Source organism: Gopherus evgoodei, chromosome 8 (genome assembly GCF_007399415.2).
Source record: "Gopherus evgoodei ecotype Sinaloan lineage chromosome 8, rGopEvg1_v1.p, whole genome shotgun sequence".
Lineage (NCBI taxonomy): Eukaryota > Metazoa > Chordata > Testudines > Testudinidae > Gopherus > Gopherus evgoodei.
Genome location: NC_044329.1, coordinates 22,210,902 through 22,229,471, shown reverse-complemented (window position 1 = coordinate 22,229,471; position 18,570 = coordinate 22,210,902). Strand labels below are relative to the sequence as shown.

At 53.8% G+C, this 18,570-nt stretch overlaps 1 protein-coding gene across 1 annotated transcript; it reads left to right on the top strand.

Annotated features, from left to right (window-relative positions):
• The first annotated feature begins 11,330 nt into the window (after positions 1-11,330).
• On the top strand, positions 11,331-18,482 carry IL17B (interleukin 17B). Its single transcript, XM_030573301.1, has 3 exons — positions 11,331-11,392; positions 15,479-15,813; positions 16,298-18,482. The coding sequence occupies exons 1-3, from the start codon at positions 11,372-11,374 to the stop codon at positions 16,560-16,562; spliced, it is 621 nt and encodes a 206-aa protein (XP_030429161.1). The 5' UTR covers positions 11,331-11,371; the 3' UTR covers positions 16,563-18,482.
• Positions 18,483-18,570: the final 88 nt, after the last annotated feature.

The window sequence follows — 18,570 nt, the reverse complement described above, 5'->3', positions numbered from 1 at the left end:
AAGTGACCAAACGTTGTCACTGGAGGGTGGCTACTCAATAGCTGCTCTACGGAGGTGTGAGAGTCTCAGGCCATTCGCCAGACCACAGTTAACACCCTTGGTAGGGTGATCAGATGTCCTGATTTTAGGGACTTTTTCCTTATATAGGCTCCTATTACCCCCCACCCCCGTCCCAATTTTTCACATTTGTTGTCTGGTCACCCTAACCCTTGGTGACCGTCTCAGTGGAAGGCTGGGACCTGCCAGGGTGCCAGCGAGGTAACCTCTGGGGTGAGAGAGGCTTTCAATCTCCATGGCCTCATCCACTCTTGGCCTCTCTGCTGAGAATGATATTAAAGCTGCTAACTGTGGCAGTTACCTTCTCTCCATTGGGACTAGGACTGAGCCCCCCACCTCTTTCCACAGAGGCACCGTCATTTGAACTAGCTTTGAACCAGTGATTCTAGCTGTGACAGCTTCTTTGTGCTATTACCAATCCCTTAGGCCATCAGCCATCACCCTGCCATGCCTGTCAGGAGTTAAAACATTTACTGCTGCCCAAGAAAGCGCTGCCTAGCTGCTTGAGCAGGTGAGCCTCACACACAGCTCTCTACAAGGAGGGAAGCCTGACCTGGGACCAACTAGCCACCAAAGAGAGTTGTAAACGCTTGGGGTAGGGGACTGCTTAGCTGCCCACACCCCTCAAATGGGCAATCAGAGTTGTAGCCTTGGTCTTTTCTGCCCTGGGAAATGATTTACTTGGGCTTCTGCCCACAAGCAAAAATTCTCACAAGAAACCCCCTCAAACCATAAAATGATGCCTTTTATCACCAACTCTGAAGGAATTGATGGCCTGGAAGAGATTCCAGCCCCTTCTGGCCCTGTCTCCGCCAAGTGGGAGATCAGGCTGTATGGATCAGCTGGCAGCAGGTGCCGAAATGGCAGTGTGTAAATGAATGCATACCGGACTCTTAGGACATGGCTGGCAGTCAGGAGAGAACGTGTTGTGCCTGGAGGGGAGTGAGGGGGAAATATCCCTGACACAAAAAGGCTGCTTCTTGAAGTGGCTAGTGTGCTCCTGCAGAGACTGCAGGGATGGGCCCTGGAAGACCACGAATGATCAAAACTGGCCCAGGCATGTTCTAAGAGGGCAGCTGTGAAACAGTGCCATCTAATGCTTTGACATGGTTGGGCACAGATTAACCCAGGGCCATTAGCTGTGAAGTGCTTGCCAAGGGGTTGTGTGATTTGTTTGGCAGAAGAAGGCTTAAAGAAGAGTTTAACAATCCATCTCCAAAATCCCCATGGGACGACTTAATGGTTTGAAGTGAGAGCCAGGTACTGGCTCAGAAGTAAATGTTAGGATGTCTGCAGGCCATAAAACCCTCCAGCTGCTGGAGCCTTGGCTGGTGTTGCTCAGGGCGCTGCTCCATTCCTCTAGGCAGACATAGGACCAATTAGGGAATGGTTGGAGTCTTAATTTAGAATGGCATCCTAGCTGGCTGCATGGACAGCACCGCCGGCGGGTAGTGGAGACACGGACAGCAGCCAGGCCTAGATGGGAGCACAATAGAAGAGGGTGAAAGTATCTGCCCACCCTGTACCTGTCTGTCCGGAGTAGTAGCGAGTGTGGGAGCTGCAAGGCAAAGTGACACTGAAGGGAAGTGTAGGAGGGCCATGGGTGCTAGTGACCCAGAGTTACTACAATTTGGTAGCTGTTGGGGGGGGGGGAGGAGTGTCTCATTTTTGCCTTGATGACAGGTGCCAGCGTCCAATAACCCTGTTGAGCTGGTGCTAATTGGCCTCCATTTGGCAATCTCAGCAAAGACCCATGATACCAAATGAGCCCTTGAAACTGAACTGCACGCTGCCAGTCTTTCTATAGCAGGAGGGTGGGAAACTTGCACTCCTGCTGCCCAGGCTGTGCCTCTTCTGGAGCTAAAGAGACGTATTATCAGCTGGTGCATCTGGTCTGGTGATCTCGAGATGGGGAGGTTTGATGTGCGCACGCTGGCCAGAGACATCAAAGACTGCAGAGCATAATCAAGCTTAGCTGCTGTGCATTCCCAGACAGGGCATATGTGTGTGTGTGGCTGCATTGCGTGACTGCTCTGGGCACGTGTATGTATGTGTGGCTGCTATGGACCTGCACATGTGTGTGTGGCTGCTATGGGCATGCGTGTGTGGCTGCAATGAGTGGCTGCTCTGGGCACGTGTGTGTATGTATGTGTGGCTGCTATGGACACACACGTGTGTGTGTGTGGCTGCTACGGGCGTGTGTGTGTGTGTGTGTGTGGCTGCTATAGAAACACACGTGTGTGGTTGCAGCGCACAGGTGTGCAGTACAAACGCATGCCACACACAGCCAGAGCTGCCAAGCTACAGTGCATACGGCTGCATGGCTGTATTGGTAGGAGTCCCTGGCTGCAGAGTGACCCTGCCAATGTGCCTTGTACTGTTTGGCTTGTTTTAATTTAGCTGACTGTGCTTTGGTTTCTCTGTGAAGCCGGGGGAGGGGCTTCACCTCAGCCATTAGCCTGGCCCCACTCACTTTCTTTTTCAAGAACAGACAGGCACTTTGCCTCCTTCCCTTCTGTCCTTGGACACTTCTGTAAGGGGAAAATGGCTGTGCAGCCTGAACTGCACCTACCTTGTTCAGCCCCCACCCCCAGCCTTAGGCCTGACATGGTGGCAGCGGCAGTGTAGCTGGGGCCTCTGCGTGGGTCTCTTGGGAAGATCAAAAGCAAGGCAGAGCACTCAGGGCCCTGCTGCCCTCCTGCATTTCCACAGCTGCAGCTGATTATTGCTGGGAATCCTGTAACCCGTTATTCCTGGAACATCAAACTTGGGCTTTGAAAGGAAACAAAACAGAGGTGGAAAGGCCTGCAGCCCTCCCTGTCCCCATCCAGAGAGAGTGCGGCAGGGAATCGAAGTGCAAATCCCCAAGCAGCCTGGGTGAAGCTGATTCTAGGGGGTCTAACAGAAATCCCAGGCACCTCAGATGGGCAGGTTCCCATGGACCTGGCCTTTGGGAAGGAGCTGGAGCTTCCTCAGGGAAAACAGGCTGATGGTGCCAGAGCTTTGATAGTCTCTTTGCCACTTTCCTCAATTCGTGCTCTCTGTGCAAACAGCCTGAGCTGGAAGGGCTGCCAGGCGAAAGATCACCCTTAAAGCACCCAGAATCACTTGCCCTGATCATGTCTCCCTCGGGGAGGCTGGTTCTCAGATGGGCTTAGGTCAGAGGCCCTCTCTCTCTTGGCCCAATGTCTGTCTGTGCTGGATTCAGGGGGTCATTTCCTCAGGCTCTTTCTTCCTCCTCCAGTTAGCAGACATCCAGCTGTCATGGTCTCCTCGTGGGAAGCTCTTGTAGATCCAGGAGCAGTGGCAGCAATCCCAGCTTCGCCTTTCCCTGTGGGTCTATCTACACTGCGGCTGGGAGCAAGCTTCTCTTCTGTAGCCATCTTGGCCACCTCCACGTTGGCTTTGAGCTTGAGGGCTTCCTCTAGGACTGTCCTTCCAATGAGCTTTCCAGGCTTTGCCCCTAGCCACATGAACTACAGACTGGTCTTGGGCCAGTAAGGCCCACCAGTGGGTGTATCAGTCTGACAACGCCTGGGTGCCGAGGCAAAGGACAAATCGGTCAGGTGACGCATGGGTTGCCCCAATTGCAGGCACCCAACTCTAGCAATGGGAAGGGTATGAAACCCATGATCCTAAGCCTAGGTGGACAGTCTTTCCTTGGCAGCTGCTCACAGCTGGGGGGAGGGAGGGCTGTGGGAAGGAGGAAGGAAGCTGCTAGGGTGATCTAGGAACAGGAGTCCAAGCAGGTTTTTTCCACCAGGTGCTCGGTATCAAAACGCACCAAGAGGAGGAAACAAAGAGGCAGAACAAAGCGAGTGCAGTGGGAAACCTGCGCATCTGGAACTCGTAACAGGCGACGTGCTGTAAACTCTGCCCTGGTGATAAATGCACTGGAGCAGCGGCGGCAGGATGTGCTGGAAGCCCTGGCGCCATTGGCCCTGCTCTGCTGATATGCTGTTTATTGACAACGGAGATCATTTTTCTTCCTTGGGTTCTGAAAGCCTCCTCCCCTGGGCCTGTGGGACTGCATTGCCGGGCGTGCGCTGGAATGGGTCAGGTCTGAGATCTGAGGGGGTTAGAGGAAGCTTGAAGCAGAACAGAGATGGTGCATTTCGCCTGGCCCCATAGGATGGCTCTCAACTTGGCTGTTATCTAGTGTCTTTTGTCCAAGGATCTCAAGGCAATTTAAAAACATTCATAAGCACGAGGTCAAACCTCACATCTCTCCTATGAAATAAGCCAAAGTTCCAGATAGGCAGAAGCAGTAATATCCCAACTGCACAGAAGCAAATTAGACCACAGTGAGGTTTACTAATTAAGCCAAGATCATACAGCAAGTTAGTGGCAGTGCCAGAACAGGAACCCAGGAGTCCTGGAACCCAAGCCCCCTGTGGTAGTTGCTAGGCACGCTATCTCCTTAAAAGGGCATCAGACACTCAGCGACTACAGTCTGTTTAAAGCTCTGCTACTCGAAGTTTGTGCATTAACTAAACAGCAACAACATTAAGGCCAAAGATAAAGCGATACTCAAATCCAATGGAAATCGCATGGGAAAAGCCTTCCTGTTGTGGGTGGGAATCACTGGGGAATGCAGCTGTAGGCAACGGGACGTGAACCCCTACCCCGTTGCACTGACGAATGCCATGGGGAGGGCATAGAGAGGGCACTGACCTCGACCAAGTGCCAGTAACAAATTCCTGGCTCCCCCTCCAGACGGGACATGTCTCTGTGTTTATGTAACTCAAGGAGTCGGCAGAATTAAGCGCTTTGCCTTTTTCCCTTTTTTGAGAACAGGGAGTTTAATTCCCACCAAACAATGTTCTTGTCCAACAAGCTTAAAATAAGCTCTTTTGGCCAGGGCTTCTCGTGAGTGCTAGCACATCAAGCAGCAGTTTGTGCAAATATGGACTTGAGCAAAGAGCCCCAAGGCTAGGCCAGCTAGTACCTGCTGGGGGAGGATGCTCAGGCAATGACTGGGACAGCTGAAAAAGTCTCCGCAGTGCCCCAGGTCTTCTGCCTCCCCACCCAGCCGGCTGCTCCTTTCATGGGGTGGGATTCGCTCCAGTGGATGCTGCTGTTAGATGAAACACATGTGGGTCTGATGGATGGAAAATGTTATTCATGGAGCAGATGCAGGGGCCTCTCAGCTCCTGCCATGCAGACCCCTTGGCTTCAACTGCCTTGCACTGGTATAGGAGAGAGCAGGGCTAGGCACCTTGTCTGTTAGCCCTCTTGCATTTCTCTTCTTGTGCACTGGGAGGTTTGCTCCTTCCCCCCATTTAGTCCTTTAAGCTGCAGTTACAAGTTCAAAGGCCAGAGGGGACTGACTGAGCCTTCAGTTTGCCAAAACAGAGGAGACAATTGCAGTTTACTGTTGGAGGGTCTCAAAGAACACAAGGTCCTGTCTCCTTGCTGTGGGCACGAACGATCCCGGCACATGTCCCCCAAGGGTGGGGAGGGAGGGTGCGCCCTGACTGCCTGGCTAAAGCTGGTGCATTGGCTGATCCTCTCATCCCCAAAGCATGAGTAAGAACATAAGAGTAGCCATACTGGGTCAGACCAAAGGTCCATCTAGCTCAGTATCCTGTCTTCCAATAGTGACCAGTGCCAGATGCCCCAGAGGGAGTAAACAGAACAGGTCATCATCAAGTGACCCTGTCGCCCATTCCCAGCTTCCGGCAAACAGAGCCTAGGGATACCACGTATGTTTCTGCGCACTGGGTGCATAGCACTTTGGGCTCCTTTGGCGTGAATGGCCCGTTCAGATTGGGAGGCAGCTGGATTCAGATCCTCTCTTTCCACAGCCCCCGGCAAAACGACCACCCCACAAGTCTCTCCACCCAATCTATGTCCAGTTGCTCTCTGAAGTCCAGTTCTCCTGAGACTTCACACCTACAGCTTACACGCTTTTCTCAGGAATACCCTGGCCAGTTCCTTCCCAATGAGTCATCACAATGGCACCTTGCCTTCCTACCAGGTGCGCTGGAACAATTTGTATAGTGGGGGTGCTGGGAGCCATTGAACCAAACTGTAACCCTGTATATGATGAAAACCACTTTAAGCCTGGGGGTGCGGGAGCACCCCCAGCAACCGTACTTCCAGCACCCATGCTTCCTACGCCCACTGACTGAGATTTAATGTGGAATCTTAGACCGGCATGTATAACTATGGTCTCTGCATGCAGAGCTGCATTAACTGCCCATGGATTCTCAGTTGGTGCATGTGTGCCACAGACACTGTGCACATAACTGCACATACAAATTACACCCAAGTATTTTTGCCCATGCAAGGGAACCATGCAGGGGAATCATGCAGTTCTGAAAATCTGGGCCTTCCTCACTAATACTAATCATCCTGCTGCCTGGTGGGCACTGGCCGATCTCACCAATGCCATCTGCCTCCTCCTGGGTTGGCCATAACTCTACACCTTCCCCGCCACTGCACCAGCTATGGTCCCATAAAGGTACCTCTAGTCTGCAGAGTGTCAGCACTTTCGCCTTTGGGTGAACCCTCCAGCTAGAACAGAGCGTCCCCAAAGGCCAAAGCCACCATGCCACCCACTATTGGTGGTCTCATCTGAGGCAGAGTTTCCCCACCCAAGTATTTTTGCCCATGCAAGGGAACCATGCAAGGGAACCATGAAAAGCCACCATGCCACCCACTATTGGTGGTCTCATCTGAGGCAGAGTTTCCCCTTCCTAGGAGGGTCAAGGCTTCTGCTACCCTGTGAGGCTGAGCAGAGGAGGCTGGGCCCAGCTCAGAAGACAGGCCTGAGAGGAAATTTGGATCTGCATGTCCCCAGAGTTATAGGATGTTCAGACCTGGGGGTTGGGGGGCTGATCTGGGCCCCTCCCTAGTCTTGAGGGATGGTGAGTTTTACCTTTCCATTGTCACATATCCTCTCAGGCTAGGCTGTCTTCAGAACTCACTAACTAGCAAGGGGCAGGGGAAAAGGCCAGGGTGTTTTGTGCATGAGCTGGAGTGGAAACCCTAGTGCCCTGGGCAAAGCCCAGCTACCACATTTACATCCCACCTCCCTAAAATTGTCACCGCAGTTTCAAGTTATTCCTCACTTCCCGTCCTCAAAATGGCTATTATTGATGGAAAATGGCTGCTGCATCCCACCCTAGGGAACGGCTGCATGGTAGTGGGGGCAAGGATTCCTTTGGACACCATTTGTAAAGTGCTTTGGGATCCTTCGGGAGAAAAAGCACAATGTGTGTGTGAAATTATTAGTTTGTTAATCACAGACCTGAAACAAATCCTTTCTACAGAATTAGAACCCAGATGTGGATCTCACCCTGGACTGTCATTAAATTAAGAGACAAATAGCACAGGCAATATGCAAATTGGGTTACAGGACAGGAGACGCACACTTGACTTTCTTTCTTCACCTCTCCTCTGTCTTCATTAAAATTCTTGAGATTGGTTCTTTGTTTTCAGAAGAGTCATTTTAGCTGATTTCCATGGGACCCCTAGTTTATCTGATTTCCAAGGGAACCTCAAAGGCAGCATCAGCTTTTCCACAGGCTGGGGTAGGGCACATGGAAAGTCAATAGGAATGGGTGGAAACTAAGAAACCACAGTAGTGGGAGATGATGGGGTCAAGATTATGTAAAACAAGACCGTTGGCCGGGATCTTACTCCCCAACTTTGGGGCACACACTGATCTCTAACTATTGGGTAGAAGGAAACTTTCTAGAGGGGTATATTACCCCATAACCACCCTCTCTACATTTGTTTCTCTGAGGCAGCTGGTGCTGTCTGCTCTTGGAGACAGGATACTGGGCTAGATGGACCTCAGGTCTGACCCAGTCTGGCAGTTCCTAGCATGACTGGGAGCGACGGAGTGTGCGGCAGGACAAGGGCAGCTAAGCACAGCCTGAGAGAGTAACTGCCAGGAGCCTGGTGGCACCTCCAGAACACTGAGTGGGCAGCGGGCAATGGCAGGTCTCAGCAGAACTTTGCAAAGCTGAGTTCTCCCTGGCCATGGCCTCTTTGCTCTGGTCGTAGGGCTGTGGGACAGTGGCGCCGCATGACAGAAGTGGGTTTCCTCCTAGAACGCAGTAGTGGAGCAGCCCTGTGAGTCCATCCAGCCCATCTCCTTGCTGGGGCTTGGCTCAGCCCTGCTGCACCCTCACCCATGCCTTTTAAACATCACCCTGGGGTTTCCACCACTTTTCCCTGCAGACTCTGGGCCAAATTTGGTCCTGGGATAAGCAGTCATGACTCCACCTGAGGTTCACCTGCTTACAGCAAGCCTCCACTTGGCCCATTCCTCTACACTGCTGTTCTCGCTCGCTCAGGTGCAGATAGCAGCAGCCAACCCAGCCCAGAAGTGCCAAAGACGAAGCCCTGGCTGGAGAGTGGTCCCTCCCGCAGAGCTAAGCTTTGGCCGCGGCCAGGCGAAATGGTCCCTTTTCTTCTTTAAGGAGAGTGGGAGAAACCACCAGCCCAGCTTATCAAATTTGGCCATGTCTGAAAAGCCCTCATTTCCTTTTCACCAAAAAAGATCAAAACCGGGTAATTGGCTCCCAGTGCAGATGCCTCTGAGCCTCTCTCATGTGTAAACAGCATTTCCAAGTGTTGATACAATCCAGACTGCTGCCGCTGCAAAAGCATCCCAAGTATTCCCAAGGCGCAGATGACCGCAGAATGGCTGCAGGCTCTGGGACTGCTGTAGGGACATGCCCTGGGCAGTGGGGCGAGGAGCCTCTGCCCCAATGCGATCCCAAGGTGCCAGCGGTGGGCCCCTCCTGGACTCTGGTGAGGCCCATTCAAACATCTCCTCCTCAACCGGTCTGGGACAGAGATGCTGGCAGGAGGTCTGGGATCATATGCTGGAGCCTTTCTAGGGGCTAGTCCCACAAGCATCCGGATGTTAAGAGACAGGATGTACTTGAAGCCATATCCCTGAATGTGCTACAGCCCCGGGGACCGTTTCCTCGGTGACCTTCCTGCAGCATACCCTATTGGTAGATACCTAGTGCTAACACCTGGCTGACACCTCACCAGCTGATGACCAGAACAGCTGCCAGCCTTTGAGCTAGATAAGGGTTTGAGCCCCAGATTTCGCAGCGCACCAGACTGAGGGGTGTTTGGGTTCAGGCGTCTGTCTCAGCCCATTAGAGCCAAAGGGGCCTGCTATGAAGTCTGGCTCTGATTTGAGTTCAGACTCTAGCGTTTGGGGGCATTTGATATGGGACCCAGCTCTCTATTAACTAACAATCCCCTCTGCTCTTGTGTGCCTTGCAATAAGAGAGGACTATACAGCAGTGCCCTGGCTGGCTCTAGCCCTCATGGGTATGGAGAAAGCTTGAACATGTGACCCGAGTGCAGCTCAGGAACTGGAAGGCAAAGAAGAAGAAGGACGTGTTGTTTTGATAAAATCTCCTGACTCCTTGAATGCTTGGGGCTGGCCATGCTGGGCAAGTCCCTTGTAGCCCAAAGGCTGCAGCCTGTGTTTTGGGAGCAGGCTAGCGGGGTCCCAGCCCTGCAGTTGCTACAAGGTTTGAAGCAGTTCAGGTCTGCAGCAAAGTGACGGGGCCCAGTTCTGCTCAGGTCCACTTGGAGCTGGGGAAGTGCTGGGTGAAAGGTGCTTGAGGCACATCAGCTCTTGCTTATCATTAGGGGTGTGGGTGAGAAGCAAAGGAGGGAGAAGGGAAACCCCAATGGACAGAGAAGAAGCCCACCTCTGCTCTCCAGCATCCACGCTAGTCTGAGGGAGAGGGCTGGGGATGATCGCCAGCGGGTGTCACACCATTTGGCTTTAGGACAACACCATCGTGTGGCAAAACCCAGACATGACAACTGCACACAGCAGTAGCTCTGCTGGAAACCTGATCCAGGCTCATAGAGGGAAAGAGAACCTGCCCCAGCCCAGGGTACATATTCACCCCTAATTCCTGGCCTGGCGGGAGCCATGGTGGAAGGGACTCCTGGCCACGCTGCACCACACGACAGAGCACAGTGCATAGACTGATTCAATTGTCACGAACACACAACCAACCAAGCCAGTTCCTCCTGAAAAGGGCTGTGAAGATTTCTCACTGGGTCACGCAGCCAAGGGGATGCTCCAGCTCCCTGTGGTTAGCATTATACATTTATCAATCAGCATCCAGCGTTAAACTCACCGAGGAAGATACAGAGCAGCTTTCCTTACTCTCTGGCCTGAGGCCCCTGGGGGCCCCACTTCTGTCTTGCTTGTCCCCCTGCAAACAGACTGGCACAACTCTAGAGGGCCCCAGCCCTTATGCACCATGAGTGTGTGTGTTTGTGTGCTGCCACAGCCAGGACGGTCCAGAGCACCGCACGGCTGCTGCTTACCAGCAGCTCCAAAACCAGCCCCTCTGCCGGGTGCACAGGCAGGCTTCTGCTGTGCCCTACAAACACCTGCATTTCTTTGGGCGCATCCACTCCATTGTCTGCAAAGCCCTGGGGGAAGGGCAAAGAGGATTTGAGAGAAGTCACTGATATGTGTGGTGGAAACGAACAATAACATCACCTAGCCACTTCTCTGTCTCAAGTGACCTGAGCTGGCAAGGCTGGAAGGCCTAGAGCCAGCTCTCTGCACCGCTCATCAGTCAGCCCAGGGGGCACCGTACCTCTAGGCAGGAACACTGAGGGTGCTCTGGGACCTCAGCTCATCAGAGGAAGAAAACAGCTGGCTGGCCAAGTCATGCACCAGGAGCCATCACTCCAGGCCTGTCTCTTTAGGGCATATACTGTGCCATTAGCTGGGGGTAGCATCCTATGCACCAGGGACTGAGCTGTGACACACAGGCCACCGAACAGCTTCTCATCATCTGAATCCAAACCCTTGGCCTAGAGAGGAGCCTCTACATCCTGGGAAATGGGGGCATGACTGCAGTGTCCAGAGCCAGGACTAGAACTCAGGGCACCTGCTCCCAGCCCGGTGTTCCTGCCACTGCCCTACCCAGCCTGCACAAAACACACCACAGCCTGTCTGCATGGCACATCTACCCTTTCCAAAGTTCTCCCAGGGGACTTTGCCTTCAGCCTGCCCCGGTGCTGGGTAGCAGGTATTTAAGCAAACACAGCCCGTAAGCTCAGGCTGTCAGCAAAGTGCACGTGGGCCATGAGGAGCCCACGTTCTGCCTGCAGCACCAGACAACACCAGCCATTGTCCCTCTGTCAACATCCATGCTGGCACCTGGGGAAAGCTCATTGTGCTGCCATACCCACCCCCAGGCACTGCAGAGATTAGGGGCTGGTGCTTTCCTTTTTAAATCGCCTGGTTCACCCTGTTCCCGTCACACTGCGGCAAGGATTCTCCGAGTCGCCCTCTGCCATGGACTGGGCTCCATCCCTGGTAGGTGCCTGGGCTGCTTTCACTAAACGTGGTGCTTTTTATTTAAGCTCTGTTTATTAAGGGCTGGTTGGGTTTGTTTGCTTTGGAAACAGGCGCTCTGCCTGGATGAGTTATTGCTCCCCACGCCTGGCATAGCTGGGACAAAACAGCCACAGAGCCTGTGGGCTGCAGAGAGTCCAGTGCAAAGAGGCCAGCGTGATAGCTCCTGCCTAGAGAACGACTTGCATTTAGAGAGCTCCTTTCAGCCCCAAGGATCCCAAGCACTCTGCAAGCTAAGACACATGTAGGAATCATGGCACCCAGCAATGAAATGCAGCCACCTCTGAAGTGGGGCATGGCAGCTGTTTATCTGGGCACAATGTCACAACCCATGAGTTTAGCACAGGGAGTGAAGACGACTCCTGTGTCCAGTTGCAACTGGACACTATATGTAGAAATGGTGGCTTTGTTTGCTGTTGGGCAGCTTGCCCTGCCCTTTAAGGATGGAGCAGGTTCCTGCAGGGAGAAGCGTGAGATACATTGCCAGAGAGCCCTGCACTGTGACTGGGCCAGAGACAGGAAGGGAGGGAGCAGAGGTGAATGGCCAAAGGGTAAAGCACTGGCTCACACCAGACAGAGGAGAGACAACTCAGGTCATGTACTGTGCCAGGAGAACGGCATCTTTTTAGGACACAGGGCAGGTACCTCAGTAGTCCAGTTCCTGGGGGCTCAGGTACCCTGGCACTCCCTTGACAGCACAAGGAACAACCACAGAATGGAGTGCTAGGGAGGAGACACAAGAGGTCATGGGGGCGGGGAAGGAAATCCAGGAGGGTTTGCCTAATGATTATTCAGTATGTCTACTCCAACGCACTTTAACGGTCTGCAAGCCCTACACACATGCAGATTCCCGACAGCAATGCAGCCACCTCTGGGGTGGGGGACAAAATAGTCCACCCAACAAAGCACAGCAGTAAGCTAGGGAGGGGAAGTGCATTTTATTCAAGGGGCAGGGAGAATGGAAATACCTTTTCCTAGCATGGCTAGAACACCCATACACAACAAACGGGCTGGGGGGCTAGCAGTGAAGACATAGGAAGCTGCACACAGCTCACTTGATCTACCTATGAGAGATGAGGGATCAGGCAGCCTCCCCAGGGGTGGGGGCGTTGTCCCTATCAGGGTTTGCACCAGTGGCTCCAGAGCGTCAGCGTATCCCAGGCTAAGCCTCCCCTCAGAACATCGCAGCGGCACAACGCTTCAGCGTAGACGTGTGCTGCAGCAGTGGGAGGGGTTCTCCAGGCACGGCAGCAAATCCACTGCCCCCTCAAGGGGTAGCTATCGTTCAACTACATCAATCTGGCTGTGGATCCTTCACACTCTTGAGTCATCCAGCTGAGTTGATGTAATATTCTGCTGTAGCCCCTGCAGGTACAACACCCAGAATCCCCCTCCCCACTTTTTATGAGGACAAGCAGCCCGCTAGAGGTGGCATGAGGGTGGGAATTGCAGATGTGCACCACACATCCCTGTGTCACTACCAGTCTTTAGCATGGCAGGTGTTCACCGCTGACTTGCCATGGTGAATTTACCCTTTTGCATTTCACCAGGGAAGCTAGACTGGCCGCTGTCTCTCCGTAATCATTTCCTCCTCCAGGTTTCTGCCATGCCAGTCCTGCAAACGGTGGCTAAGGAAACAAACAGACCAAAGCTCTGTTTGCATTGGCCTTAGAGGAAAAACAGAGAGAAACCTTTTCAATCCCATTAGTAAACCGACCCGACATGAGGGATAGTCCCCTCCCCCCAGCCTGTCCAGCTCACTAGGGAGTTTGTCCTGACTTTCTGCAAACGGCCTCCCCCCTCCATCATTTCAACACTCAGGGCACTTGCAACAAGCAGCTATTCAGCCAACCTAGCTCTGGAACTGCCATCGTGGTGCTCTCCTCACTAGCACACTGGAAACGCTGCCAGCTGCTGGTAATCAGGAGCAAGGCTGAGCCAGTCAGCTGCCCCATGTACCCAGCCAGCATAGGGGGCACATGAGGTTACCACCTTACAGGAAACACCACCCCCAGGAGCTTAGATTCCACAGGGCAATCTCCCCCCAGACACGATCATTGCTGGAATCCCCGCCTGCAAGCCGGTTACAAAGGAGAATCTGTCTAATTTGCCCCCTTTACTGAAGCACAGAGAGGTTGAGTAGCAGAGGGGTAGCCGTGTTAGTTTGGATCTGTAAAGGCAGCAAAGAATCCTGTGGCACCTTATAGACTAACAGACGTTTTGGAGCATGAGCTTTCGTGGGTGAATATCCACTTCGTCGGATGCATGTAGTGGAAATTTCCAGGGGCAGGTATACATATGCAAGCAAGAAGCAAGCTAGAGATAACGAGGTCAGTTCAGTCAGGGAGGATGAGGCCCTCTTCTAGCAGTTGAGGTGTGAAAACCAAGGGAGGAGAAACTGGTTTTGTAATTGGCAAGCCATTCACAGTCTTTGTTTAATCCTGAGCTGAGGGTGTCTAATCTGCAGATGAACTGAAGCTCAGCAGTTTCTCTTTGAAGTCTGGTCCTGAAGTTTTTTTGCTGCAGGATGGCCACCTTAAGATCTGCTATTGTGTGGCCAGGGAGGTTGAAGTGTTCTCCTACAGGTTTTTGTATATTGCCATTCCTAATATCTGATTTGTGTCCATTTATCCTTTTCCGTAGAGACTGTCCAGTTTGGCCGATGTACATAGCAGAGGGGCACTGCTGGCATATGATGGCGTATATTACATTGGTGGACGTGCAGATGAATGAACCGGTGACGGTGTGGCTGATCTGGATAGATCCTGTGATGGTGTCGCTGGTGTAGATATGTGGGCAGAGTTGGCATCGAGGTTTGTTGCATGGATTTGTCCCTGAGCTAGAGTTCCTATGGTGCGGTGTGCAGTTACTGGTGAGAATATGCTTCAGGTTGGCAGGCTGCCTGTAGGTGAGGACTGGCCTGCCACCCAAAGCCTGTGGAAGTGTGGGATCATTGTCCAGGATGGGTTGTAGATCCCTGATGATGCATTGAAGGGGTTTCAGCTGGGGACTGTATGCGATGGCCAGTGGAGTCCTGTTGGTTTCTTTCTTGGGTTTGTCTTGCAGTAGGAGGCTTCTGGGTACATGTCTGGCTCTGTTGATCCATTTCCTTATTTCCTCATGTGGGTATTGTAGTTTTGAGAATGCTTGGTGGAGATTTTGTAGGTGTTGGTCTCTGTCTGAGGGGCTAGAGCAGATGCGGTTGTACCTCAGTGCTTGGCTGTAGACAATGGATCGTGTGGTGTGCCCAGGATGGAAGCTGGAGGCATGAAGGTAGGCTTAGCGGTCGGTAGGTTTTTGGTATAGGGTGGTGTTAATGTGACCATCACTTATTTGCACCGTGGTGTCTAGGAAGTGGACCTCCCATGTAGATTGGTCTAAGCTGAGGTTGATGGTGGGGTGGAAGCTGTTGAAATCATGGTGGAATTTTTCCAGAGCCTCCTTCCCATGGGTCCAGATGATGAAGATGTCATCAATGTAGCGTAGATAGAGAAGGGGCGTGAGTGGACGAGAGCTGAGGAAGCGTTGTTCCAGGTCGGCCATAAAAATATTGACATATTGTGGGGCCATGCGGGCACCCATAGCGGTGCCACTGATCTGGAGATATATATTGTCGTCAAATTTGAAATAGTTGTGTGTGAGGATAAAGGCACAGAGCTCAGCAACCAGTTGTGCTGTGGCATCATCAGGGATACTGTTCCTGACAGCTTGTATTCCATCTGTAGGTGGAATGTTTGTGTAGAGACCCTCTATAACCATGGTGGCCTCACTCAGGGTCACCCAACAAGGCTGTGGCACTCAGGAAGGGAACACAGGAGTCCTGCTGTCCTGGCCTGTTTTTACCACCGGACCCCATACTGCCCTGCACTGATGCCCCTCTGGGATGTTCCAGCCCTGGTAGGGTTGGCGATTCCTATGATAGAATATTGTTCCCTTTGAACATAACATCCCTGGGCCCCAGCGCCAGCCCAGAATGGGCTGGCTGGAAGTATTCCCAGTGCTGGCCCGTGCCTGGAGAGTCACGCCTTGTCCTGGCTTCCTTCTCAGCTTCTCTTCTGCGCTCTCTCTGTCTCCTTCACGTGGGCTGCTACCACCGAACCCAAGGACCATAGCAAGGAAGCAAAAGGAAAGAGGAAAGGAGCGGGTAGGGATGAGGTCCAGCTGCCGGAGGCCCAGACACCCGGCCCCGACCCCGTGCTGAAGAGGAACGCCATGATCTCAGCAGCAGACAGCTCCTACACCCAGTTGGAAGATTACGAACAGAGCATCCAGGAGATGGTGAGCCAGCTGCGGAACAGCTCGGAGCCAGCCGACAGCAAGTGTCAGGTCAACCTGAGGCTCTGGAGGTCCAATAAGAGGAGTCTGTCTCCGTGGACCTACAGGTGAGACTGCAGGGAAAAGGGCCCCTGGGGACTGGCACTCCCAGGGTAGGGCTCTCACCAGCACCACAAAGGAACAAGGCTCTACTGTGAAGGGAACCTAATGGGCACTAACCAAGTGGAGAACCCCTATGGATGCTGTTCCATTGGGCAGTGATTGCACTGAGTGAGTGATCTGCATCCCTGAGCATCCATGTGTCCATTGCCCTATATGACCCCATTCCTCCATGTGTGGGCATTCCAACATGGGTGCCCACTGGTTCATGCACGGGCATCTCCCCATGCACAGGCAGAGCCTGGTGCAGACTCATTTCTACACGTGTTACTGCGGCACGTATTCCCCCTTCCCTGTGTACAGGCACTGCCTGCTCTCACACACGCACACACTCGTCCAAGGCACCTCTGTGTGCAAGTGGCCTGCACTCCCACCCGTGTCCCTGCTTTCCCCTACAGGCTCCGTCAGCCTCATGCTCTCCCTCTTCCCTAGTATAAACCATGATGCAATGCGGATCCCAGCAGACATCCCAGAGGCTCAGTGCCTCTGCACCGGCTGCATCAACCCCTTCACAATGCAGGAGGACCGCACCATCGTCAGCATCCCTATCTACAGCAAGCTGCCCGTCCGCCGGCTCCTGTGCCACCCCCCTGAGGGCTCAGGAACCAAGACCCGCAAGAAGAAGAAGAAGAGGTGCCACAAGGAGTACAAGATGGTCATGGAGACCATTGCCGTGGGCTGCACCTGCATCTTCTGATGACAAGAGGGTCCTCTCACCCTCATTCCATGCTGGCAGCACCAAACCCCCAGCCTCCGTGTATGGACACCAGCTCTCGTCTGACCAGCGTCCTCCTCTTGCTGGATCCATTTGGCAAGGGCCCCAGCCAGTGCCCACCAAGCCTCTCTCGCGAGGGGTGGTCAAGGCACAAGCACAGTGTGTGTGTAGGGGGGGTGGGAATCTGAAGCAAGGAGGCAGCTGCTTGGACTAGAGATGGTTTTTGCGTCCACATATCCCTAGCTGGCCTCCAGCATGAGCAACTGCTGTAAGGCCCTGCTCTTTGGGGTGCCACGTGTGCTGTGCTAGCTCTGCAGCTGGGCCCTGGAAGGAAAGCCATCCTGCAACCCCCTCGCCCCAAGCTAGCTCCTCAAGCAGAAGAATGTGGGGGAGGGGCGGGGGGAAGATGGGGATGTTTGCCATGCAGGGCTCCACTTCTGCAAGGCTTGGGAGCTGTGAATGGCAACTGCCACTCCCACTCCCCGTGCCCCTCAAGACAGCACTTCAGCCCCATTGGCTGCCGCTTGTCACCTGCTTCCCTTGCTCAGCAGCCGCTCAGTTCTGGGCTCCTGTCCGCACACTTGCATTTGCTGCACTGCCATTCAGGCTAACTGGTCCACCGAGCCCAAGGGGCTGCCCCTTCTCACAACCAGGCAGCATGACCAGAAGAGAGGCAACATTTCATGGGCAGGTCCCGAACCACCTCAGGCAGAGGCCAGGAGAGGCAGCTGCTCCTGGCCTGATTTCCCCCTATAGCTCCCAGCAGCATCAGCTCAGGAGATCCAGTCTGTGGCCAGGCTAGCCCTGCACCCACCTCAGGTCTGCAGGGGAGGGCGGGGGTTGTATTTGATGGGAGTACAATGCACTGCAGCTGATTCCACAACTCTCTGACCTGCCAGGTGTTGGTGAGAGCACAAGCCAGGGCTGCTGTGGGCCACTGCCAGCAGCTGATCATTGGGGAGGGGACATGTCTGCTGAACCTAAGCCCCAGCAGCAGATGCTGTCTCTGAAATTCCAGGCTCCCTGGCTCCTGCCACCCCTGTTGGGCTGCACCCAGCTGAGGAACTTGCCTTATCTCAGTGCCACTGGGAGGGGGCCTGGCCCCACTGGAACACCCGATAGCAGGGTCCGGGTTGGAGCAGGAAGCCTGGCTGGGTGCCAAGGGCCTAAGGGCTTTTGCTGCCTTCCAAGGGCAGTGTGTGCTAACGAGTGGGAAGCCCACCGTAGAAATCACCCCTTGGGGAGGGGCAGGACCCCCTGGAGAAGGCTGCCATGTCCAGCCATACATGGAGCATACTAGCCCCCAGGAGCAGGGCAGGAGAGGTCGAGGATGGGGTCAGAAGACAGCTGGGAGTGGAAGGGGGTCACAGCATTGGCCTCTCACCCCAGGTAAGCCTGGTTCAGGTACAGAGCCAGGCAGCACAGGGAAGGGGCTGGTTCCTGGCTGGTCTTTGGGCACTAGACAAGACTGCCCCTCGGCACAGTGGGGGTGTCAATCCCTCCTCTCCAGGCTGATCAGAGCCCATGTCCCCTTTGCCAGCCTCTTCAACGCCCTCTGCAGTATCCATCAACAGAACAATGGCACCAGGCCCTGCTACTGCCCCCTCAAAGAACACAGGGTCTCCTGCAGCTACCCCACCCCTGCTGTTCAGGGAGGGATACTGAAAAACAGACAAAATCTGGCTGGCCCTGGTTAAAGTGGCAGCATCTGCATGATGAGCCTGAGCTGGGGTAACCTTCAGCAGCGCCACAGCCCTTCACAGACACTGACCAACTCGGCCTCTCCACCGGTATTGTGGTACCTATTGTACACATGGGGAAAGGCTTGGCCAGTGCCCTGGGCCAGGCAGTCTTGATACAGAGCACTAGCTCCCTGTTTCTACCGAGGAAAGTAATTCTCCCACAAGGAAGAGGTGATGGCCATCACCCCATCCCCACCTCAGTCACTGTCCCCCCCAGAGCCAGCCCAGCTCCTCTGGGTACAGCAAGC

Bases quoted from the DNA above. Each gene is read 5' to 3' on its own strand.
- IL17B (XM_030573301.1), top strand. From the start codon at position 11,372: ATGGACTGGGCTCCATCCCTG. The intron at 11,393-15,478 runs GTAGGTGCCTGG...CTTCCTTCTCAG, and splicing joins TGGACTGGGCTCCATCCCTG to CTTCTCTTCTGCGCTCTCTC. The intron at 15,814-16,297 runs GTGAGACTGCAG...CCTCTTCCCTAG, and splicing joins CTGTCTCCGTGGACCTACAG to TATAAACCATGATGCAATGC.